At 42.1% G+C, this 25553-nt stretch overlaps 2 protein-coding genes across 6 annotated transcripts; one reads left to right on the top strand and one right to left on the bottom strand.

Moving 5' to 3' along the window:
- Positions 1-1195: 1195 nt before the first annotated feature.
- TBCCD1 (TBCC domain containing 1) lies at positions 1196-12032 on the bottom strand. Of its 5 annotated transcripts, none has more exons than XR_014157211.1 (9): positions 11340-11466; positions 8979-9338; positions 8509-8658; positions 7154-7520; positions 6847-7033; positions 6233-6730; positions 4776-4933; positions 4349-4482; positions 1196-1651 (listed from the first exon to the last, which is right to left on the bottom strand). XR_014157211.1 is itself a non-coding variant. In XM_081864510.1 (8 exons), exons 2-7 carry the CDS (start codon positions 9321-9323, stop codon positions 4804-4806), a joined length of 1677 nt encoding a protein of 558 aa, XP_081720636.1. In that variant the 5' UTR covers positions 9324-9338; positions 11694-12032; the 3' UTR covers positions 1196-1651; positions 4776-4803. The 5 variants fall into 5 exon arrangements, 3 of the variants coding, with proteins under 3 accessions (XP_081720636.1, XP_081720635.1, XP_081720634.1); XR_014157212.1 differs by having other exon boundaries at positions 4370-4482; XM_081864510.1 differs by lacking the exons at positions 4349-4482; positions 11340-11466 and adding an exon at positions 11694-12032.
- Positions 12033-12397: 365 nt separating this feature from the next.
- Positions 12398-25173, top strand: DNAJB11 (DnaJ heat shock protein family (Hsp40) member B11). The gene is made up of 10 exons (XM_081864515.1): positions 12398-12563; positions 15713-15869; positions 17963-18060; positions 19570-19702; positions 21361-21503; positions 21922-22004; positions 22817-22874; positions 23645-23756; positions 23933-24092; positions 24810-25173. The coding sequence occupies exons 1-10, from the start codon at positions 12496-12498 to the stop codon at positions 24872-24874; spliced, it is 1077 nt and encodes a 358-aa protein (XP_081720641.1). The 5' UTR covers positions 12398-12495; the 3' UTR covers positions 24875-25173.
- Positions 25174-25553: the final 380 nt, after the last annotated feature.

Raw genomic sequence — 25553 nt, 5'->3', positions numbered from 1 at the left:
TTTTGAGGTATACATTTGAATATTAATTCTTAAAAACCTGAAATGGGTTTAGGAATAATGTGACATTTGATCTGTGTGTGCTCTTCAGTATGTTTGAGCTTTTAGTGTACTATTATCACGGTTTCTGACGTTAATTCTGCAACAATTGAACCTAGAAACTTGCATTTCAGTCCTCTTCCATAAAAATGAAGAGTTATTCAACTGGGGGTTTCTGCTGCTTGAAAGAAAATGTGACTTTGTAAATGGAAAATTTTAAGACGGCTCTCGTAGCACTATGAATCCAGAGTATTAATGAGAGCTGACATTTGTAGTATTAGACCAATTAGGCGTGCATGCTTTGAAGTCATTATAGATGAGAAGCATAACAAAGCACTTCTGGGGTTTGATGATGTGAAAGACATCCATGTTAAAACCCTGATTCCCTTGAATATTTTTTCCCACTGCATACAAGAGCTAGATAGTTTTAGTTAATTAGAAAAACCACCATGATTTCAGAAAGGAAGGATTTTAACTTTGTCATCCATGTTAGCATTCAAATTTAGCCAACACCAAGTACACAACAATCCCTCTCCCTCCACTTTTATACACAGAATGACAGAAAAGTTGCAAAATGTGAGTAGAAGGGGAGAAATACACAGCTCTACTCAGAAATAAGCCTTAAAATAAGTTTAATAGAGTTTACTCCTAAGTAAATATATATATATAGAGAGAGAGAGAGAGAGAGAGAGGATTGCTGGCAAAATGACTTTCTTCTCCTTTTAACAAGGTACAACAGGAGATATCTTGAACCACTAACTTTTTATAATTGAACAACTTTTGTTCAATATTGTTATGCCTACAGTTGTCATAGATGACCTGGACACATGTTATTTCACTTCCTTACCTTCCCATTTCGAAAAACTTTTGCCTGGGCTAATTCACTATCATACCCAGGTGTGTCTTCAGAAAAAGCAAAGTAAGTCAGTACACCTTATGGATTCACAATGTGTATATCCATCTTCAGAGTGAGATGAATATTTCAGATGAGAATGCTCTATCTGTCAAGTATTTTAAGGCAGCAGGGGACTGAGCAGGATACCAGTGGTTTTTTTTAAAGAGGAAAAACGGTGCCTCCATGGCCCTTATTATGTTGTATAATGACAATACTGGAAAAGGTCATTTTTAATTAAAATAAGGAAAAGAAGAAAAAGAGACAAAAGAAATCACGTGAATTTAATCAAATTTCATAGTTGAAGTGTTAAACAACTGGTATAAAAATACATCTGTGAGTTTTATACAATACAAATTTAGTTAATAGAAGTGAAAAGGTTCATTCAGCAGCCAGAACCTTATTCCTATCTTCACACCAGGAAAGTAAAAGTCCTTTTCAGGGTACCTTTATACATAAATTTCATTTCAGCCATAGATAGAAGTGTTAACAGCAAAGTCTTGGCTTGTTTTCTATAGATACTGGCTGTCTGAGAAAGGTGTAGAACGAAGGGAGATACTATGACAGCTGTAACAGGGAGAAAAAGTCGATCCTCGCCTTGACAATAAACAAAGCAAATTCAAGTTTCCAAATTCATTAGCAATGCCATAAGAGTTTTAATCAGCTTGGCTCCAGTCTATTGCAGTAAAAACACTTTCAGTTTTGCAAAGTTCATCTCTAGAACTGTAACAAAGCAGATAAACAGATTGTATTTGTTGAATGCAGCAATCAACAATCCCATTGCTTCTTTACAAAACAACAACAATCCCATTGCTTTCTGACTATACAGCAATTATTAGCTGGCATCACACTCTCTCACTCTCTTGCATGTACACACACACACTCCACTACAAAAACGTCATCATGTGGGTAGAATTCCAGTTTAGTTCACCACCACTATGCAACTGCCACAAGAATGAAATAAAAGTATCAGAAGCTTAGTCAAATACCAATACTACACATATAAAGCATTTGCTTTATATCGGTGCTGTGGAGAATACTAAAGAGATGGAATGACCTTATACAGGCATGGCCAAACTTGGCCCTCCAGCTGTTTTGGGACTACAATTCCCATCATCCCTGACCACTGGTCCTGTTAGCTAGGGATGATGGGAGTTGTAGTCCCAAAACACCTAGAGGGCCAAGTTTGGCCATGTCTGACCTTACAGCTTTAGTGACACTGAGATAGAGAACAGTTAACTAGGAACTAAAGAAGTCAGTAAGACTCTGTTGAAGCAGTATGTTTTCAAAGGCAAAAAGTAGCAGCATGACAGAGAACAAGAGCTAGGTTGTTCTGTGCCTAGAGTGGCACAGTGGATATTCTGAAGATGGGATTAAAAGAACAAACAGGAGAGCTTGCGCAGAATATGACGGAAAAGAAGGGAAATGGAGAGAACCAGTGTAATGAATGGCACAGTGCTTTAAATGGAAATACAAGGAACATGGAGTAAAATGAGTTAGAAGTTGAGGAGGGAGATGATGCAAAGACTTAGGCTTCAGGAAAGAATAACCAGTGGAAAGCATATTTTGGATACCTGCTCAAGTTCACAGTGAAAGATGGGCAGTGGTTCATCTTGGACCTCTCACCAGTCTTTAGAGGCATTCAGAAGCTTCACATAATGGCAGAGCTTTCAGCGTGTACACATTAGCAGCCTAGAACACAGTTAAGGTCCTTCCTCGACCCCTCCACACACAGTGTTTCAAGCTGCATTTTTATGTTGCTGTACACACCGTTACCGAATTTGTTTGCACACACAAAACCAATTCTATTCAATGAAGCCATCATCTGCACATGTGTAAAATGTGCACATTTCAGCTTAGCTGTACCTTATATGTTCAAACCAGATAAAAACTGGTTTGAGGGAAAACACATAAAGCAACATGATTTCTCAAGAAACCAAAGAATACATATAAACTGTGGGTGACATCATGTGTAATCTGCTTCAAATACCAGCAGTGGGCACTTCCTGTTTCCGGCGGTGGGAAATGGCAGATCCCACACGATCGGACCTCAGCCGTTCTGATAATTCAGGGCTGATATGGGGGTAATTAGCCCTGGCAGCCTCCCCAGGGCAGGGGAGGACTGTCTCGACGACCCACGGTTTGCCCCAGATTGCAGATGTGGCAGACGGCAGGGGCACTGGGTCACGGAGCAAGGGACGGACTGACACTCCTGCAACGCCACCCCATAGCTGGACACCATCTCTTTGGGAAAATATAAAGATTTGGAAAACAAACAGACATGCTCTGAACTGACGAAGCTGGGGGAAAACCTGCAGTATGTACAGTCTCTGGTGCAAAAGAGTGAACTTCAAAGAGATCCTCATCATGATGTTTGGAATCTGGAGGGGCTTGGTATGTTTTTTTTTTCTCCCTCTAACATTAACAATTCGTATTGCATGCCAAGCCTCATGAAGAACCTAAATTGCTCTTCAAAAAGTGAGTACAGATGGACTTTCATATATAATTGGGACCTATTCGCAGCTGCTTTTCTTCTAAGATTTGAAATGCCTGTTAAAGACGAAAACAAAGAACAAAGGGCAAAATGGCTTCTACCCACCACGCACTTATGGAATATCTGAAATACTTCCCTGATTAAGAGAAACAGGAGCTAACTGATGGTTGGTCATAAAGACTGGAAACAATATTATATATACAACTGTTTGCAAAAAGATTTTTTTTTTATGAGCGAGAGAGAGGGCTAAATGGATGTCTAGCAGCCCCCCTCTAGGGCCCGGAGGGGGGACTGGGTGGATTCCAAAGGCCAATTGTTAACTGTCTGATATATGGCTACATTGCAAACAGTCTCCTTAAGAATAAAGGAGGTTTCTCTCTGTTTCTTTGATAACACCTGGACGGGAAAGATCAATGATTTGGGAGCTGCCAAAATAACAATTCTCAAAGAGCTGGACAGAACTTTGAAATTGGATGCAATTAAATGAAGTGGTGCGATGAAAAAACCAAAACAGCTGAAAGAGTAGAATATACGGACAAATCTGCACTCCATAGGGGAAAAAAATCTGTTTTCTGACATGAATGAGGATCACAGAACCAGAGTCAAAACGTGGAGGGAAAAATCGGATATGGAATTATGAAAAGCATTGAGGATGATGAGAGGCAGGACTATGATGTTGAAAGCGCTTCGGAATTTAGACTGTGGGAAGCCAAAACAAAAATTATTACAATTTGGAAGACAATTGGACTTTTTTTATTTCAGTTTTTTATTTTTATTGGATTTGATTTGATATGTTAATTGGATGTTTTTATTGGAAAATTAATAAACGCTTTAAAAACAAACAAAAACAAAAAACCAGCAGTGGGAGTGCACTGGAGCTGAAGTAAACAGTAATATTTGCACAACTATAATCTGAAGCTCAGTACTTGCAAAGAAGAGCCTCTGACCTTCTCCCTCATGGAAATGGACAATGCATTCTTGCTGAGTTTTCGAACTGCACCAAACCAGCAAAGCCTCTGACTGCCTCTTCAGTTCAAACTAAACCGCTTTGATGTTTTTTCTACAATCAAGAGGTATCTAAATTTTTGTAAATTAATTAAATTAATTAATTAAGACAACGCCCCTCCCCAAACTGAGGAAGAAACAGAGTCTGCCAGGGGAGTGGAGAGAGAAAGAGAAGGAAAGAAAGGAGACAAACTGTTTAGTTTTAAGGAACATCCTCCACAGGTAAAGGGGTGCCAGACTATCTGGACCTATGAAGTGATCCATCTGAGCGATTCTAGTTTGTAATGTGTGAAAGACAATATACAAGCTTTTCACAATTGCAGAGGAGAACATGGCCTCCGGACTCACCAAATAACTGTGTACTTCAAAAGCTCTCCTATCCTGCTGCCTGCTTAGAACCTGCAGCAGGAAGCACCAGGCTGTCAAGTTGTTGGCGACTGCCTGTCTGGACTAGCCATTCGTTGAACTTGTTCTCCACATACACCTGGAACGTCTTTCTCTGGTCCCTGAAATCCAGTAAAAGATTAGCACTATAATGCATACAGTGAATGTAAGACCCATCAATGAAAATATTTGCTGAAATGCATGCACATGAATCAGAAGTTCTGGTTGTGGGGGTGTGGGGGATTTTCATGGTCCTACCTAATTTCATTACTATTTAAGTACTGCTATATGTTAGAGAGCTATATTTATCCATTTTCAAAGATATGGAAACCTTTCCTCCAAAAAATATCTTTGAAACTGTTTTTGTTTACCTTCTAGTAGTAGAGAGCAGGGCACTTTTGAAAACAGAACAGGTGAGTGATAGTTAAATTACACTCCTGTGTCTTTAAAAATCTGTTGAACTTATTTCTGCCCATCAGAGTAGAAACCCTGCAATAAAAGGTGTGAATTCTGCAAGGAAAAACAGTCAATTTGTTCATGGGGTTTTGCTTTGGGTGGGTATTTTTTTTGTATACTTTGTAGAGATTATTTAAATGCTTTTGAGTGAAAGGGAACCTCTAACCAAGACTGCTTTGAGTTTGTATATTAATTCCTATTAATTTTTACCATTCGTGCCCCACACATTGCGGATTCTACTAACTCTAAGTGGAAACTGGATGACTTGGCCAATCGTATGAATTCAAACCTTTTTCAAACTGCCTCTGAAATTATGAGGTTTAAAATAACTATAAGTTTGGGGTGCTTCTGGAAGACAAGACAATTCTTAAAGCTTGGACAAAGGACACGCCTGACCAAGTAGGCATACCATGGCTCCATTGGTTAGGATATAGGCCAAAAGATGCTGAGACATGCAGCCTGATCCTATCCTTTTCTACTTGGAATTAAGCCCCATTGTGTTCAGTTGTCTTATTCCCAAGTAAACGTGCACAGGATTGCAGCTATACGAGAGCAAATCAGATAGTAAACATCATATCCAAGCAATCCCATCTAGGTGTCAATTCAATGAAAATTTACTTGCACATCTGCGCAGTACTTTTAGAGAAATGGTGGCAGGATACACAGCATGTTCAGCATCAATGTAGTGTTTTTCTCAGTTTCGTGAGTCAGTTTAAAAAGCATCAATGTAGTGTTTTTCTCAGTTTCGTTAGTTTAAAAAGCATTAGCTAACAAGTATATGACTTATAAAAGATTAACAAATGGTTTGTAGCTGTCTTGCAGAAATTGTGAATATATACTTGAGCAACATACGTGTAGCAATCTTTTTATCTGCTAACACTGCTACATTTAGCAGTGTTCTACATTTTGTTCTTATCTGCTGCTGCAGCTGGTTCTTCCTACCTGGAAGAAGGTTGTTTACTTACTTGGTCAGCCCCGCCTCCTTCACGGTCTTCTGCCAGATATGAATTCTCTGTTCTCGTTGACTCACTGCCTTTTGGTATGCAGGTGGCAGCCCACCAGGTATTTCTGTGGTGTCTCCTTCCATTTCAAATGGGACAACAAAGGGATAAAACTCTGACGGTGGGAGGAGTCTGAAGACATTTCGATCACAGTTCTCTTTACATACTAACATTGGATTATCCCAATAGTTAGGCACGGTAGCCAGGCCAGTCCTGCCCATGTGGTCCTCAAGCTTTGGATAATGCGTATGGAAGGGGGCAAAAGTTATTGCTAGGTTCCCCAGTAAGATGAGAGGTCTAGTTGGGGTGAGAACATGCAAGGTACAACTGGTGGTTGATGACAGAGACAGACGGCGGCAAACAGCAATAAGTGTGACATTGTCACAGCTGTGGAGGTGAACTACTGTTTGCACTGGGCCAAGTACAAAGGTACTATTCCTGCACTTCTCTATGGTCACAGATCTGAAAGAGGAAGAAGGGAAAGCAGCCAATTAAAGCTGGAGCAAAAGAACACAACAAAAATGGTCACATAGCTTCAAAATGTGGTTGCAAAAAATGACTGGTGAAAGCTCTTTCACCTCAGGGGAGAAAGCAAATAGATGAAGGATTCACAGCAGCGATGAATCTTCACGTGCGTATCTTCTAGGGTACCTGAACTTTTTGCCAGTGTTTGCTTGTAAACTTGGCTCATCACAACGATGCGGTGTGCTGAAGGGACCATATGAGTATTGCAGGCTATCTTAGCTCGCTTGGTTGTTCCTTCAACTGCAAGAATAAAATTAAACACTGCTTTTAAATAAAGTGAAAGAAGCTATTTTATAACAGCGAGAGAAAAGGGAGATTTTATTCTTGTGCCAAAGGTTTGATGGCCTGAAATAACGGTACCTTGTTGTGCCCATGCAAGTTTCTTCCCAGACTTGAGACAAGCTGATGTTCCAAACGGGTTCCCGGTCAGACAAGCCCTCAGCCAGGACTCAAGCTTGGGGAAGGAGAAGGCTTTGGAGATCTTTGAGTAGCCACTCTTTGCATGTAATGGCTGCCAGAGTGCAAGCGCATGCAGAGGGTGGACAGTACTGTTTCTATTCACACATCCTTCAATAAGGAAGCCAAGAGCACGAACAGCCTCAGGTGACATCAGGCTATTGTGGGTAGAATGTGAGGAGGCAGTGAGCTGATCTGGGTCCAGCAACAGTTCGAGAAGATCCTGGAGATGGTTCTGGATAAAGTCTTGCTGATAGTTGTCATTCCAGTTCTTAGACCAAAAGAATAAAAACAGAAAAATATCAGATACAGAATGGACATTCACACAAACAAAATCCTAGGTGGTGGTGGTTGTAATAGAATACTGCCCTTCATCCGAAGATTACAGGGTTGTTCACAGCATAAAAATACAAAATGAGAACACAAAATACATAATAAAACAAAAACAATTCAATAACCCCCTCCCACAAACACATTTTAAAGGCCATAGAATGTTAGTCAACCAAATGCCTGGTTATAGAGAAACATTTTCGCCTGACACCTAAGCATATGTAATGAAGGTACCAAGCAAGCCTCCCTGAAGAGAGCATTCCACAAACCAGGAGCTGCCACCACAGATAAGGGCCATTCTTGTGTTGCTACCCTCCAGATATCTCGTGGAGACACACAAAGAAGGGCCTTGGATGATGATCACAGGGTCCAGGTCCGTTCATATGGGGAGAGGCAGTCCTTGAGGTATTGCAGTCCTGAGCTGTTTAAGGCTTTACAGTCATATCTCGGGATGAATACGCTTCAGGTTAAGTATTTTTGGGTTGCACTCTGCGGCGACCCGGAAGTAACGGAACGTGGTACTTCTGGGTTTCGCCACTTGCGCAGACGCTCAAATTGACGTCACGCACATGCCTGGAAACGACGAAACGTGACACGCACATGTGCACTCGTGTGTTATGTTCACTTCAGGATGCAAACAGGGCTCCAGAACAGATCCCGTTTGCATCCAGAGGTACCACTATATAGGTCAAAAACAGCACTTTGAACCGGGCCCAGAAATGAATTGGCAGTCAGTTCAGTCAGCAGGAACAGTGTGATATGCTAAAACCATCTTGCCCAATGAACAACCAGGCTGCCATATTCTGCACTAGCTGAAGTTTCCAAACCGTCTTCAGAGGCAGCCCTACATATAACACATTGCAGCAATTTAACCTAATGGTTAACGAAGCATGGATGAAAGAAGAACTCAAAGAACCTCAAAGCAATACCTTAATCTGATTGGTGGATTCTCCAGTCAGACTGTAATTCCTGGATCTAGGATTCGGCCACTCATCTCCAAGTAGATATGTTCTCAGGGAAACCTTGTTTAGTTGTTGAATATAAAGGAACAGCAGGAACTGTAGAGTGTCCACAGACAACTGAGCAGAGATTTAAAAAAAGGTTTATTTTAAAGAACATTCAAGTACATAATTTAGCAGGGGTTCTTATTTTATATTTAGCAGCATGTAGTGAAGTGGAAAAGAAAAAGACAGACCACTGCTAATATTCTTAACAACTAGAAGCAATTACAGTGGCCCAACAGCTAACCTCATATTGGATTGTGGCTCACATGCAGCATGTAATGTACTTGGGCAGGGACATTTCTTCCACACTGAGTGCATGAGAAGCCTGGGCCAGTAAGGCTGCTATGAAAAGCATACACCCATAGTATTAAAAGTGACAATATGACATTCCATGCCTTATTCTTCTGCTTCTCTGCCTCCTCCTCAGTTGCACAGCTGGATATCACCTCTGCCCATTCCAGTCGCTCCTCTGAAGTCCGTTCAACAAGACTGTCAAATAATTCAAAGTATAGCCAAGCCAAGTCTTTTTCTATCTGCAGCTTCCCACAGGCAATGTGTCGCCACATAGGCCAAGAAAGGTGTGGATAATAGCCTTCACTGGAGCGCATTCGGACATAAGTTGACATCTTCCGAAGATAATGCATGCTAAACTTGGAGGGAGGTGGGATTTGTAAGGCTCCCACTATAAAAGGTTCCATTTTCACCCAGAGATTGACACTGATTTGATCCATGTTTGCCATCCACAAAACTCACATCTATATTTTCAAGAAAATGAAAATAAGAAGTTAGTTCAACCATTAAAAAATAATAATACACATTTCCATATTTTCAGATCGAACTTTTTTGCAAGGAAGTCAATGGTCTATTTCCCCCTTCTATTATGCCTTCTTTTTTGCTCAATATCCTATATTTAAACATTTGCAGTCCCAAACCATATGCACACACTCATTCTACATAACACAGAAATGACTATTTAGAAATTAAACTTTCAGATATATTGAGTGGGTCCTGCCAGTCACTGGATGCCATATAGCCCCAACCGGCAAATATTTTTAGCTAAAGCTGTATTTTGAATTAAGTAAAAGTTCAAAGGCACACAACATTGGCTCTTTAATCCCTCCTCCTCAGTAAGAACAGCAGGAAGCTTGGGCAAACCATTCTCTTATTCACATTAGACACGTCTATTTGCATATGTCTTTGCTCATGCAAATGAGGGAGCAGATGGAATACAGTACATAAGAGGAAAACGCTCAGGAGTTTCTACTGTAGCAGCTCACTCAATATAGGGAACTCTTCAATACCAGCATCTCTATTCAAGGCAGCAAAGGCACAATAGAGTCATGTACTACTGCATGGCCTCAAAGCCAGGCAATATTACGATAGACATACCTCCTGTTGCCCAGACTGCAGAAAGCAGGCCAATTAAATCTTACCAGCTTTCATTATTTCTAAAGCCCCAAACTTTATTTTCAACAGTCTTCCTGCTGCTTTGCATACAAGTTTCTTCCTCTGTGTGCTAGTTACCAGAGGCAGCAGGACAGAATGCTATCAGACCTGGGTTTGCAATGTTTTTTATGTGTCTTTTCCAAGTTCCCCTAGGTCCATGTGTGTCCCCCACCCCCCGTGATTTTATTATTATTATTCATAAAAAATTACTACCTCAAATTTCACCCTGCAACTCTTTGTTCCAAGAAAACATGTTACTGTTAAGGCAGGTGGGGAAAAGGAGATCAAGATTTTCCAGTTATAGCACCCCACCTTTCAAACTTCCTTCTCATTTCTTATTTCCCAAAGCAAATGATTTCCGGGGGGGGTTAAAAATTATTTCCCAATATTCATGTTTTAATCGTGTTTTTATCCATTTGATTAGTATGCTGCTCTGAGAAGAGCCACGGCTGAAGAGTAACTGGCAACGGTTTTAATGAAACCATTGAGACCCAGCTTGTCTCAGATTGCAATTCCCACCCACCAGTTGAAAATCTCTGCCCTCTAGCTGATTTCCTAGTACAGTCATACCTCGAGTTGAATATGCTTCGGGTTCAGCGCGTTTGAGTTGCGCTCCGTGGCAACCCAGAAGTAATGGAGCGCGTTACTTCCGGGTTTCACTGCTCGTGCATGCTCAGATGCTCAAAATGACGTCACGCGCATGCGCAGAAGCGGGAAAACATGACCCGCGCAGACACGTCAGGATGCGAACGGGGCTCCAGAACGGATCCCGTTCGCATCCCGAAGTACCACTGTATAAGGAGAGAAGTCTCCTCACTGCATCCCTCTGCTCTCTCAGTCAACATTGGCACATTATCCCTCTCTGACCAGTAACGGAGGGCACTCCAGTGAAGCCCCAGCCCCTGATGCCTGCTTCATGTCAAGTGCAGCAGGGCAAGGCGGCAAGCTTCTCTCTTCCACGTGCATTTGGAAGTCCCGCTTTTTGAGGGGAAGAGCGAATGAAAGGGCGACCCCTATTTACTCATGAAAGGCTCCAAGGCAAGCATCCCCAACCTGCAGCCCTCCAGATGATTTGGCCTACAACTCCCATGATCCCTAGCTAACAGGACCAGTGGTCAGGGATGATGGGAATTGTAGTCCAAAACATCTGGAGGGCCGAAGGTTGGGGATGCCTGCTCCAAAGCAAGAGGGAGGAAGAGGAGGAGAAGGGAAAAGTCCGCCCTCAGCCTGTGGCGTTTCCCCGCCTGGGAGGTGGGGCCCGACAGCCCGCCTCAGACTGAGGAACGAAACTCCCGCCCGCCTCCCGTTACCTGCGCGCCTCCGGCGGCGCCTTTCCCGACCCGGCTGCGCCGACCGAGCTACTTTCGAAAGCCCGCGGCCTCCGCCCACCACTGCGCCTGCGCACAGACGAACCTGGACGCCAGCCGCAGATAAAACACTCACCCAAGGCACCTTCGAGAGAGAGAAATGCTCGCCTAGAGCGGCAGAGCCGTCACTGCGAATCTCTGGCAGGTGGCAAGAGCAACAGCCGCCCCCTCCGCCTACTAGCTTCCAGCACTTCCGCTAAAAATGTGTAGTATTCGGAGTGGCCGAGCAGAGGCCACTGCGCCCCCTGAGGAGGGGAGGAATCGTCAGATTCTTACTCTGCTATTTGATCCCCTCACCTCGCACACATATGCCGATGTTAATTTATCTGCCCCAACCGAGGATAACACTTCAGGTAACCGGCAGTGAACTGTCTAGTATACAATTTATGGCATGAACGTATTTGTTAATTCTTTCGGCACCGCAAGGCTGTTGTTGGTGCAACCCTCGAAGAAACAGGAAAGAACACAGATCTGGGGATAAAGCTTTCCCCAATTCCGCCTCACACAAAGGCATTTAAAGGAAAACTGAAAATGGCATTAGCTTGACGTTTTGATTGTCATTCATTTCGATCATCCTCATGATTGATTTTTTAATAATAACTTTTAAAGTCCTCCCGTTTGCTGCAAACCATCCATAAGGAGCCGCAGGCAAAACAAATAATAATAATAATAATAATAATAATAATAATAATAATAATAATAATAATAATAATAAAGAATTTAAGCGCAGGGAAAGGAAGGAGGAAGTCCCTTCTTGAAGGCGCCGTCAGGCTGCCTGAGGTTCTGAACCGTCCCAGAAGGCGTCTGCTCGTGACGTCATCGCAACGCCCCCCCAACGCTACCCTTTAAGGCAGCGACGCGCGGCTTCGCCCCGTCACCATTTGTTGACGTTTCCAAGCCTGGTTGGGCAGCTGTAGCCGGGCCGCGGGTGAAGTGTGCGGTTGTGATTGGCCAGCGGCGCGCGCCGAGTCGGAGCCTGATTGGGCGGTTAGCTTCACCGGGTTCTCTTTCGTGCGTGCCTATGGTTACCGGCGTGTGAGAGGAGCCGAGGAGGGGGCGCGCTTGGAACCTGCTCGAAGAGACCCCCCTCCCTCCCGCCATGTCACCCCGCTCCCTCGGCGGGCTGCTGCTGCTGCTGCTGTGCCTGCTCGGAGACGCCGTCGCCGGGTGAGCCGAGGGGAGCGGGAAGGGACCGGGAGGAAACGGCGCCGCCCCACCGGTACTGGCAGGTGGCCTCGCGGTCGGGTGGAGCCCCCCTGCTCCCCCTCGCCCCTCAGTGCCGCCGAGGGGGCTTCGTCTCGCCCGCCCCTCGCCGCCCCCTCTCCCCTTCCTCACAGGGGCAGCTCTCGCCTTCCTCTTCCCACGCGGGGCGGGTGGTCCTGTCCTCCCCTTCCCCGGTTACAGCCGTTATGGCCCCTCCCCCTCAACCCCCCCCCCCCCCCGTTCAGGGTGACCAGGAAGAAGGCCGGTTTTGCTGCCGCTTTCGCAGCTTGTGCAGTCGAGGGAGTTTCGGTTGGTTGGTACAGTGGTACAGTTTCAGGTTAAGAACAGACCTCCAGAACGAATTAAGTTCTTAACCCGAAACTGTTCTTAACCTGAGGTACCACTTTAGCTAATGGGGTCTCCTGCTGCCACTGCGCCACTGCCACATGATTTCTGTTCTCATCCTGAAGCAAAGTTCTTTACCCGAGGTAATATTTCTGGGTTAGCGGAGTCTGTAACCTGAAGCGTATGTAACCTGAAGCGTATGTAACCTGAGGTACCACTGTATAGTCGTGTATTTCCGCCTGTGGTTTGGGGTATCAGAGTTATCTGGCCAGGACTGTGTTGAAAGCCCTCTTCAGCCATGGGCCACACTTAGCCTAGCCCACTCCTCAAGGTTGTTGTTGTTGTGAGAGATTGGAGGAAGGCCTTTGCCCACTGCCTTGGGCTCCTTTGAGGAAAGGCAGGTTATAGATGTGGTACATGGCACAGAAGTAGGTGCTGCCCTTCACATCGCGTTGTTGTACAGGTTGAGATGCTGGTGCACTGGGAACAGGCCGGAACTGAATGGAGGCCAGTACACGGTGACCTGATCCAAAAAAAAGTGGGGAGGTACTGTTGGGGATGTGTTTGTCTCCTCTGAAGGAACAGGTTCGCAGCCTGGGGATAGTTCATCCATCATTGTCAAGGTGCAGGTTGTTGCTGTCATTGAGCACCTTTCACTGACTTATCCATGCTCTGATAACCCTCAGATTAGACAACTGTGATGCATTATAGGATCCAGTAACCTCCTGAGAGGGACCTCCCCCCTACATTGTGCTGTCTCAGCTTTGAAGTCTGCCAGGGAGGCGCTTTTGATAATATTGTTGAGTAAGGTTTGGGAGTCTGGTTCACCAGAAGGCTTTTCCGGCAATTGCTACCTGCTTGTGAAACACACTGTCCCAGACATTTGACTGATGCCAACATTGAACATTTTTCAGCACAGGCTGAAGACCTAGCCCTTCTTCCAGGTATTTTGTGTATGTTAGGTTAAGAACCTGTATGGTTTGATAATGATAGGTAGATTGATCAATTGTTTTAGGGTTGCACTGTATATTTTCAAAGTGCTGGTTCAAGCCCTTTATGATATGGGGCTCAGGGTACATGAAGGAGCGCTTATCCTTGTATGCCTATCTGTACATTAATATCTTCATAACTGGTCTTTATTTAGGTTCCCTGCCATCTGAGGTACAGTTGGGTGAATATTGGGGAAAGGGCCTTCTCAGTGGTAGCCTCCCAGTTGTGGAATGTTCTCCCAGGGAGACTCACTCTGATGTCATTTTGGGTTCAGGGAAAGGCCTTGTTGTTTCTCAAGACTTTTTAATTCATATTGATCCATTTTGTCTTGGTTGGACTTGTTTTTATGCCTTTTCTATTTGTATTATTTTTATATATTTTGATTTGCTTTATTGTGAATTGAAATTTTGCCAGTCACCTGGTTACACCACTTAGGGATCGGTGTGATTAAGCTGTGTACAATTTTTTGAAATAATTAAAATATATAAAATATAAATCTATAATAAATAAAGTACAGGAGCATGCTATTGAACACAGGGTGTCTTACTTCTGAGTAAATATGTGTAGGCTTGCCCCAAATGACATTGAATAAAGATAAGGTCTGGGAACTCCAAGATAAAACACAGCCACTGTTAGTTTGTGTGTAACTTATGTTTGCTTATCCCTTCTTGTGACGTTGGTTGAGAATGTACAGTATCATAAATCCCACAAGTAAATTTACTTATTTGTTAGCTTATACATTCCTTTCTTTTGAAATTGCAGTAATCAGGGAAGCTTACACAATTAAAATAAATGGCTGTGGCCTGATACAGCCACCTTATTGGAGCTAAGTATGTCTGGGTTTGGTCTGTTTCTAGATGAGTGTGTGTCTTGCAACCCTATGTACATGACTTGGAGTTCCGTAGTGGAAGAAAGGCAATATATAAATTTGCCTAAATAAATAATAAATGCTTAACATATATAAGTCTGCTAAGACTGTACTGTATTAAAATAATTCAATCCATCAGGCCAAAAGCCTATTGGAACACAAATGTTTTCAATAAATGGCAGAAGCTTAAGAGTGGGGACCAAGCAAGCCTTCTGTTTTTCTTCTCACTGTAATTGTGTGTTTTTGGTAACACCTTTTATTTCATATACTTCACATCCCATTTTATTTGCATCCGTTTTCTGCCAATGTATTCAAAGGGGTATCCAATTTAAATACTAATGTATGCATGCCTACACACAAACACACTATTGTAGCCTTATCACATCAGCTCCTTAATTTTTGCCTGTGTTTCTCCTATTTTTTCTTTCCCCTCAGGGGACACAGGCATTGAGTAGACACTTGGGAATATGCATATTATTAATGTGTAGATTAAGACTGCATAGTACATTTATAGGGCAATCTTAAACTTATTTACTCTGGAGTAAATCTCACTGTGTTCAGTAGGGCTTACTCCTTAGTAAGTGTGTTTAGGATTGCACTATTAGAGAGAGACTGGCTGTGTATATGGCATGTGGTTTTCAGTGAGCTCACATTTTAAAAACAGGACCTTCCCTCCAAGTATTCTCTGGCTGAAAGTTCTAATGCATCCTTGGAGGCACCATTTCTGTCATTCTCTGGATGTCATGCTTGTAGAGCTTTATTACAAGTTATAATTGTTGTGGTAAGCAACAATATTGGAGGGGAAGAAGGAAATGGAGCCCTCCTGCTGTTCTCTAACTTGTACCCTGAGTATGTGGTCACATTAAAGGAAGAAGATGCACAACAATAACTGGCTTCGTTTTTCTTTTAGGAGAGATTTCTACAAGATCTTGGGGGTGCCCCGTAGTGCATCTGTTAAAGACATTAAGAAGGCCTACCGAAAACTCGCCCTGCAGCTTCACCCAGACCGGAATCCTGATGATCCACGTGCGCAGGAAAAATTCCAGGATCTTGGGGCTGCCTATGAGGTTGGTGTATTTGGGGAAAGTCTGTGCCCAACTAGTGCACCCATTGCTTTCTCTGTTTCAATCTTTGCTGTTTGGCAAAACCTTAGCAGAGTGAGCAGTAAGTGGACAATGTCTTAAGTCAACTACAGCATGGTTATGATAGAGTGTCATTAACAGGCATTCCTGGAAAGTCATCTCCATCCCCTTTCCTATCATTCATTTCTTTAGGATAATTTATAGACACACCTATACAGTCATACCTTGGATCCCGAACACCTTGGTACTCGGACATTTTGGCTCCCGAATGCCGCAAACCTGGAAGTGAGTGTTCTGGTTTGCGAACGTTTTTTGGAACCCGAATGTCCAATGGGGCTTCTGCAGCTTCCAGTTGGGCAATCAGAAGCCACGCTTTGGTTTCTGAATGTTTTGGAAGTCGAACGGACTTCTGGAATGGATTCCGTTTGACTTCCAAGGTACATAATGGAAAATGGTCCGTAGATGGTTTTAAGTTTGGTAAACAGACAAAACACGGGGGTTTTTTACTGTTGTTTTTACATTAGCAACAAAATGTATCATATCTGTATTTTATCTGTGCCGAATTAACATGCTCTACCGATTTTCTTTAAATTGACATAGTGAAAGGACTTCTTGAAGTTAATGGCTGGTTAACAAAAAATCATTAGCTTGTGGTTGGCCTGTTATTGTGCTTTTTGGGAGCAAAGGTGAAGGATTTATTTAACAAAATTTATATAATGCTTGCTCTTTTTTTAAGCCTCTTAAGGAATTTACAACAAAAGATTTTATATTTAGTCCAGATGACATCTCCAGGGAGCCCAAAGTGAGCACAGTTGTGATTCTTGTATTTGCAAATGCTAGTCCAAGCTAATGTACAAGTGGAGATTTTAGTGTTAGATAGGCCATGCCTGGCTTTCTGGTGCATCTTCCTGATATGGATAAAAAAGCACACTGGCCTAACCACTGAATGACACGTTACAGAAATTAAGCTCAGGAATGTTATGGGCAGAGGGAGGTAAACAGATGAAATTCTAAACATTTTATGCATTGCTCATGCCTCATGTTTCTGCTAGCTTTTTCTAGATAGCCAGATCTTTCTTTTCTGAATTGAAGAACAGGAATCTCCTTTTGACAGTCACACAGTTTATCCATTGCTCTGTAAATTCAATGAATCAAGATACTTGAACAGGCTGCAACATGGAATGCACAGTAGTGTGGGTTGGCAGGAAGAGAACTCTAGAGAAATAAGAACTATTGCAATAGGAGCTTGCAAGCTAGCTTTATCTAGTTGACTGCTTCTTATGCTGAAATTAAAGTCTGCAATATGTTATTAAATATGCAATTAATCACCCTAACCCTAACTTGCCTGTTGCTAAATTTTGTATTACGTGCTTTTGTGTAAACATAGGATGTGCAAATGAAGCACATAGGGCATACATCTTCTGATTATAAAGAATGGACAATGAAAAATGTTTTGCAAGCCTTTCTACAGCTTTCACTGCATTACAGGTTGAGAATGGAGACCAGTGACTGTTGCTTATCTCATCTACAGCGTCAATAAAAATCACAAATTGTTGTCTAAATATTTGGTTATATCAAAAAGTGTCACTCAACTGACAATAAAGCTTCCATTGTTAAAACAAGGAGAGGAGCAATTTTTTGTGATTTCCCCCCTCCCCCTGCACCCACCCTAAATCTTCTCTGGAGGATCCTCCAACCTTCTAGAGCCCAAGGGAGAGGGGGTTGCCAGTGGGAAAAAATGTTTCTTTGCTCATTCTGCTAATTGAAACCTTACTGGCAGCTGAGTGACAATATTGGACACAATCCATTGTTCAAAAATTTTATAATGCTGAGTCTCCATGCAGTTCCAAGAATAACTGCATTCAAAATCTTCCATCAACCTTAAGACATCAAGTGCAATCAAGCAAACAAACATTTTAGGCTGCCATAAGGCCACTGCTGAAGGCATTTTCCTGACAGAAATCAGTGGAACATGTTTTCACTTGAAGTGGAACCAATTAATAACAGATTTCACTGCTTTGTAACAGTTATGTTAAAGTTTTGCCTGATACATAGATGCTCACTGTTATCTCCTGCAGGTATTGTCAGATGAGGAAAAGCGAAAGCAGTACGATGCATATGGAGAAGAGGGATTGAAAGAGGGTCACCAGAGTTCTCATGGAGATATTTTTTCACAGTAAGTCTGTTTTATTTCTCCAACATATTTGCACAACATTACAAGCTTTACAATGAACCGATATCATTGGTAGTTCATTGCAGCCAACACTATTGCTGTAGTTTATTGTCTTGAGGTTCTTCTCTGGCTTCTTTCATAATGAGTGACATGTGCAAGAATATATTACAGCAATATAAGTCTGTCATGGTGAGTAGACACTGCACTGAATCCATATCACACAAGTGAATATTCCATTTTTTAAAAATCAGCTATAGAAGAGGCAGGGAAGAGTTAAGTCCCTTGTGACTGAGAAGACAGAACCAATTAAATTTGATTTCTGCTGGAGCAAACACTTCCAAGGGGATCTGAAAGTCAAACTAGAATGTCTGAATCTTCAGTTTCTTGATTGATGTGAATGGGTCCTCCATGTGGACATTTTCATCCTCCTCACGAGGAGAGGCCCAACATTGGCTCAGTTCACATGCAAGAGGAATGCCAAGGCAGAACAGTTATTTTCCAAGTTCCAGGTAGTGAAAGCAAAGGCAGAAAGCACTCTCACAATTCTGTGGTCCCGGGTCTGATTTTTTCCCAATGATTTCACATCTTGCTTTGGGATAGGGTTAAGGTTTTCCTCCAAATATCAAGGCCACTTGAACAGAGATCACCTTGTTTGCTTCATTTTGGCAGAAACATATTTGGTTCTTGGAGCTGTTAACCCTCTAGACACAGAAGCCATGGCAGAGTTCACAGTGGCTCTCCAGTTCCAACATGTATCATGGCTTCCTATTTCCAAGGCACAGCAGCCTTTTGTTATCATGTTAGCAGTTCCAAATAATTTTCTGGAGGTAGCATGTGGATATGCTTAATAAATCTCTGCAGCTCTCAGAAGCAATGTTAAAGCTGAGAATATCAGTGGTTTTATGTAAGATGCTGTGAAGCAAGGTAAATATATTTAAAATAGTTAAATAAAAAGCAGTAAGCCAGCTGTATAGTTTTCCCTGTCCACATGTGTATCAATTTTGTAATGATGCACAAATTTGCAGACCTCTTGTTTTAGGAGATATATTCTGTAATATTTTCATTCCCTTAGAGGGCACAACCACTTAAAAACCCACTCTGGGATCTGAAGCAGGTTCTATACATCCCTTTCCTTTCTGTTCTGACACTGTTCATTTAGTAGAAGAGTAGGCAGACCCACCCATGTATAGACTAGGCAAAGTTTACTGAGAAGGGGGCTCAGAGTCTATGCAAAACTGAGTAATAGAGCTGTTTCTGATTGCCCTTATAAGCTTTTTTCACGTTTCAGTTTTTGCAATTTGATTGTCTTAGTGCAGTTTGCTTCACAGAAGTTATCCCTCAAATTGGGAAGAGATTCCTTTCAGGAAGGTGATACAAATCTGATTATTCCCATCTTCTGAGTTGATGAAATTAACCCTTTCATGCATACTCTCCTACCAGTTGAATTGAAGGAGCCCCACAATAGGCCCATTACTCTTTTCTCTTAAATAATGATGGTTCATTTCTTTACAGTTTCTTTGGAGACTTTGGTTTCATGTTTGGAGGTAATCCTCGTCAGCAAGATAGGAACATTCCAAGAGGAAGTGATATCATTGTGGACCTAGAAGTTACACTGGAAGAAGTGTACTCAGGAAATTTTGTGGAAGTAAGCTTGCCAATCTGCCACCTCATCTTATTATTTTGTTAAGTTCTGGGGATATGGAAGTTATATATGCTTGTCAGAACATAAATGAGAGTTTACACTGAAATTTGGCATCAGGCTTATGAAAGAAGAGTGTTCTTCCCATGAATGTCATACGGAAAAGTAGCAAATCACTATCACTTTTGTATTGCTACTCAGAGTTTGTGGTTTCTGCCTTTCCTGGCACTTGTGCCTTTAACAGACCATACAATGAAGAATGTTGTTGTCACCAGAGTGCTTGTTGAGCTAGTCTTGAGGGTATTGCTAATGTTCCTGTGGAACAGCTGGTAGTGCTTATGTTCCAGTGGAACAGCTGCAACGATATTACTGGTCTAACTAAAGCTTTTGCTAATTGATCTTTCTGCCTTTTGTCATTACTGAGCAGGCTGCCAAGTTATTTCTGCTTCTAGTGTGTGTAGAAGGAAGTGGCAACAAACTCAAATTGCATCTTGTCCTCTGGAGAGTTTTGTGTGAGGTGAAACAAGACTGTGATGCCAAAAAAAGAAGACTGCTAGTAGTGGTTGGGTCATATTTACTGTTGCTTTTTCAGAAACAGTCTTTAACACAGCTTCTACCTTCTGCAAAGGGAGATAAATCCCTCCCTCAATCCTCAAGCATACTTTGGATTCAGAGGGGAACAACCAGAGCTGGACACAAATAAGGGCTGGCTTCTGGTAAGCCCTATGCAGATTTGTGGGTTCCTGCTCTAACTGCTGCAGGTATTCACAGATCGTTGAAATAAGTTGTTCTTTTGGTATTCATAAGTAGGTCAAGATTGCTATTAATATTTACTAAACCTACGAGTTGCCTATGCAGAAAAAGTGTAGGCAGCTTTACAATTCAAAACATTAGCAACATACAATATAAGGAATACTGTACAGTGGTACCTCAGGTTAAGTACTTAATTCATTCCGGAGGTCTGTACTTAACCTGAAACTGTTCTTAACCTGAAGCACCACTTTAGCTAATGGGGCCTCCTGCTGCCGCCGCACCGCCAGAGCATGATTTCTGTTCTTATCCTGCAGCAAAGTTCTTAACCTGAAGCACTATTTCTGGGTTAGCAGAGTCTGTAACCTGAAGCGTATGTAACCTGAAGTGTATGTAGCCCGAGGTACCACTGTACACATTTTAAAATACATAATTTAATCTTCACCAATCAACAGCTATCAAAAACACCTCTTCAGACACATACCTAAATTAGGATATGTTGGTATCTAACTGACTTGTTCCATCAGAGTAAGGATTTCTGCTGCACAATGAAATTCCCCCCTGTGTGCCCCCCAGATCTGTTCTCTGGGTCTCCTCAATCCTCCAAAATAGATTGGGGGAGGGTGCAGGAGGGATCCATTGCACAAACAGAGTGCATTGGATAATGCCCATTAATACAACAGAGACAACCAGTCCCACCCACCAAATATATAAGCATTGTTAGAGGTAGCAGCAGCACTCTCACTACTGCTAGACTGCTTTGTTTTGTCCTTATATATGTGACATGCCAGCTGCAAAGCCTAAGGTGGCAAGCTGAGGTAAGTGGAATGTGTGCCTTTACTCAAGCCATCAAGACTAAAGTGCTTTATGTGTATAATCTGAATATGAGACTCTGGTTCTTTATATTTCTGCAGGTTATTCGAAACAAGCCAGTAGCAAGGCAGGCACCAGGGAAGCGGAAATGCAATTGCCGGCAAGAGATGAGGACAACTCAACTAGGCCCAGGGCGTTTCCAGATGACCCAAGAAGTAGTTTGTGATGAATGTCCCAATGTCAAGTGAGTCTGAGGTCCTCTGGCTCTTTGGTGCATGCATAGTTTGTAATTATGCATCACTGTTGAAAGTAGCACAGAGAGAGAATGATTACATAACCACTTTGAGCCACATGGTGGTGTATTGTGTAGCTCATCTATGGGAATGAAAGAAGGAGAAATTGTTGGAAAACCAGGGTTACTGACAGGAATTTGAATAATTGCCCCACCAATATAGATTCCCTGATAGATTTTTTTCCCCCTGTCAAATAGAGCATTTCATTTGTGTTGTTGTAATGGAATGGAATGGAACTTGTGAATGCTCCCTGCAGCATTCTTGTAGATGACTTCTTGAGTCATCTGGAAACACCTTGTTTCTGTGTACCTCCAAGGTTCCATAATGTTGTAAGCCCAAAGAGTGCTGCCTTTCTCCCCTGTTTCTTAGGCTTGTAAATGAAGAACGAACCCTAGAAGTGGAGATAGAACCTGGTGTGAGAGATGGCATGGAATATCCCTTTATTGGAGAAGGTACAATATTCCCTTTCTATCTGGAGTTAATATCTTGTTGGGTCTGAGGTAGTAAAGAACTTGGGTGGGGGGTAGAACTTGTCAGAAAAGCTGGTTGATTTTTCAAATTGGTTTCCTTTTTGAAAGAACCTGTTTTGGGGCTAGAACAGCAGTAAAGATTCACCTCTTCTAACTCAGCACTATCTACACAGAACATTATCCCCACAGCTACCTTAGCAATGGCAGTTCCAGAGGATGCTCTGGTGGAGAGCCTCCAATTGGCCATGGGCAGCAGCCATGCCCCCATCAATGGCACCAGTTGCATTAGGCTATAATAAGGAGGGATGCGGGGTTTCCATTAACTCAGCTAATAAGTCAGGGTTCTTCCCCTGACACCTGGCAGCAGCTATTCTGTCAGGCTGCAGCAGAGAAGAGAACGAAGACAAGACCACACCATCAGTACAGCTGAGAAACCATCAACTTTTGGCACCTCTTTTCCTTTAACACTTTCACCCCAACTAGTCATTAGATTTCAAATAACTTCTACCTGAGTTTACTTTTTTTCTGCCATCCAGTCCATTTTACTTTTGTCATTACTTTGTAGATGGTAAGTATGAGGGCAGGGACTTGAGTGAGGATTTTTTGTGTGTATCATCTGTAAGCTACTATACAATCCTATTTTGGTGTAAGAGCAGGATAGAATTATTTAAACATCCTTTTCTTGAATCATATGACTATTGGAAAGCTTAAAGGGAAGAATTACCTTTGGGTTTCATTTGTGGGAAGTGAAATGGTTTTGAAACCAGACCTAATCCATATTCAAACTTCCATAGGTGAACCACATGTTGATGGAGAGCCAGGTGACTTACGCTTCCGAATAAAAGTTCTCAAGTAAGTTGCTTAGTTATTTTTGCCTTGTTTACCCAAAAAAAATAATCATATATTAACTAGTCACTGAACAAACCTCATTGGATTATTTTGAAAGACGAAGTGTTCCATATGTGTATTGATGCATGTATTCCCTGTATGGGAAGTAACCCATATAATTAAGTGCTGCAATGAGGAAAGTATTTCCCTAACAATAGTGCTTGTCGTATTGTGGGTGGACCTCCCTTGGGGAATGGGGAGGGGGCACACAGGACACAGAGTGTGTGTGAAGTTATCCAAATGGATAAGATTCTAAAGCAAGTAGTACCTTCCTCTCCTTACTACCCAAGACCTGGATAAGACAAATGTTTCCTGGCAGAAGACTTGCATATCCACTTTGGATATGTGAGAGTAACTGCAATAGAGTTAGGCCTGCCCCTTTCATGACTTCAACAAAGCTATTCAACAAATGACCACCCTACTATGTTAGAGCAAATGACACAAGCATACTGGGGTCAGTTTCATTCTGATCATGATGTAAAACTACTTTGCATAAATATTTCCACCTGCTAAGCTGCAGAAGGTTTTGATGATCCCCATAGAAAATTGTCACCTCCTGTAAAGATTGAGGTGGATTTATTGCCTTTGGCAACAAGAGTGACAGACTTACAGGATAATTCACAAACCGTCATTCATTTTTTAAAAGTTAAATGCTAGAGAGTTTGACAAGTATACAGAAAATTGATGAAGTAACAAGTAGAATATGTTAACGTTTTCTAACATCTTTCCTACAGGCACCCAGTTTTTGAGCGAAGAGGAGACGATTTATATACAAATGTGACTATTTCGCTGGTTGAGGCTCTTGTGGGTTTTGAAATGGATATTGCCCACTTAGATGGGCATAAGGTAAGGCGGTTTTTTCTATTTGAAATAATACATTTTCAGAGTAGTCTCCTATGTTATTTCCATGATAATTGCATCTGTTGACACTAAAATATGGGGGGGGGGGTTTGCTGATGTGTCAAAGTATCTAGTCACAAATGCCAATTCTGTAAACTCTTCACCACACTCCCATCTACTAGGTGCATGTTGCCCGGGATAAAACCACAAAGCCTGGAGCCAAGCTGTGGAAAAAAGGAGAAGGTCTTCCCAACTTTGACAACAATAACATTAAAGGCTCTCTAATAATTACATTTGATGTAGACTTTCCCAAAGAGCAGCTGACAAGTGAACAACGAGAAGGTTTGTATCTATATATCCCAGAATAGTGTTGCTATGGTAAAATCCCAAATGGTTTGATCAGTAATTCCATTTACTGATATATTCTTCATGCTGAGACCTGGAAGTTACTTTGTCATCTAAGTGTCCATCTTGTGGGTATCATTCTGTCATTTTCCAGTTTTAAGATTCTGTGTTCAGAAAGGCATCCCATCTATTAGAATAGGTTGGCTGCAAGATAATGATTCAACCAATTTGCTGCAGCCTGTCAGAAAGGGCTGCTCTGGCTATAACATGGTCCCAGCCACTACAGACATTGTGACAAAAGTGACAGGATCTCTTCAGGGGTATGTTCTGGAAGACTAGGGATGGTAGGGAGGAGAGCAGCTATTGCTGCTTTGTACAATTTTCTAAATATTGCTAACTTTTCAAACAGTGAAATTTAAAAACAGGTCAGGAATCTTTTCCAGGCGTCTTGCTTATTCCTAGTCTGCTTTAGTTATTAACCAAGGTAATATCATTGCTTTTGTAGCATTTCTGTTTTTCTATGTTTGGGGAGTATTTGCATAGACATCATTCTGGGAGTTTTTCTCAAAACCGTTTTGAGTGAGCTGGTCTCAAAATATCGAAACTGAATGTGCTGGCTTAAAATTGGAAGAGCCTGAATTCATTTGATTTTCTTTCCTCCTTGTGACATATTCGGAACATTGTATGGTTATTACTTTTTTCAATCTTTTGCAGGTCTCAAACAACTGCTGAAACAGGCATCAGTGCAGAAGGTGTACAATGGACTGCAGGGATATTAAGTGGTGACAAATGAACTTTGTTGCAAATGAGAGAAATCAGTGCTATGAACTGCAGTCTTCTGGTTGTTGTAGAACAAAGCTGAGGGGTGTTGGAGTGACTGCTGACCCCTCCATTTTTACAAATAGTGAAGGTGATTTGGGGACAGATCAGAAGACGGTAAAAGAATTTTCCTTATTTGGGACACAACTGGTGCTCTATCTGGAGCAATCAGGCTCCAGCAGTTGAGAAATGTGAGGCGTTTTAACACACGTACCAAGTTTGAAATTCTGGTTTTAAAATATATTTTGATGTTACTTTTTCTTGCCCCTCTGAGTGAATTTTCATAACTCGTTCCCTATCCCTCTGTTTTACTTTATATTGTCTCTGTTTCAGACTTTTAAACTAATGGGTTCTTTGCTGCTAGCATTTTTGGTTCTTGGGCCCAGCTTGGAAAATATGGGTTTAAAATCTTTTCAGTCTCCTAATTTCTGTACATACCTAGTCCTAATGGAATTGAGGCATGAGAAACCCTTATCTCTGCAGTTGAAATTTCATTTGCTTTCTGCATTGTCCTCTGGGGTTTGACAACTGTCCAGATACTTCCTATTGTTTGTACTGTGGAAGTGTACTGTAGCTGTTGCCACCACACAGTTTTGCATTTCGTTCTGCACAAGCATTGCTGCAGTACATGACACTGTC

Source organism: Podarcis erhardii, assembly GCF_964252035.2.
Source record: "Podarcis erhardii genome assembly, chromosome: 5".
NCBI classification, from domain to species: Eukaryota; Metazoa; Chordata; class Lepidosauria; order Squamata; family Lacertidae; genus Podarcis; species Podarcis erhardii.
Note: the sequence above shows the minus strand (reverse complement) of the source record. Positions and strands in the feature narration are given on the sequence as shown.

What these genes read in the sequence shown, in the direction of transcription:
- TBCCD1 (XM_081864510.1), bottom strand. Translation starts at nt 9,323, where the DNA reads ATGGCAAACATGGATCAAATCAGTGTCAATCTCTGGGTGAAAATGGAA. An exon ending in CAGAGAAGCAGAAGAATAAG is followed by an intron (nt 8,659 to 8,978) that starts GCATGGAATGTC and finishes ATCTCTGCTCAG; the next exon opens with TTGTCTGTGGACACTCTACA. An exon ending in AATCCACCAATCAGATTAAG is followed by an intron (nt 7,521 to 8,508) that starts GTATTGCTTTGA and finishes TTTTGGTCTAAG; the next exon opens with AACTGGAATGACAACTATCA.
- DNAJB11 (XM_081864515.1), top strand. Translation starts at nt 12,496, where the DNA reads ATGTCACCCCGCTCCCTCGGCGGGCTGCTGCTGCTGCTGCTGTGCCTG. An exon ending in TTCCGAATAAAAGTTCTCAA is followed by an intron (nt 22,875 to 23,644) that starts GTAAGTTGCTTA and finishes TCTTTCCTACAG; the next exon opens with GCACCCAGTTTTTGAGCGAA. An exon ending in GACAAGTGAACAACGAGAAG is followed by an intron (nt 24,093 to 24,809) that starts GTTTGTATCTAT and finishes AATCTTTTGCAG; the next exon opens with GTCTCAAACAACTGCTGAAA.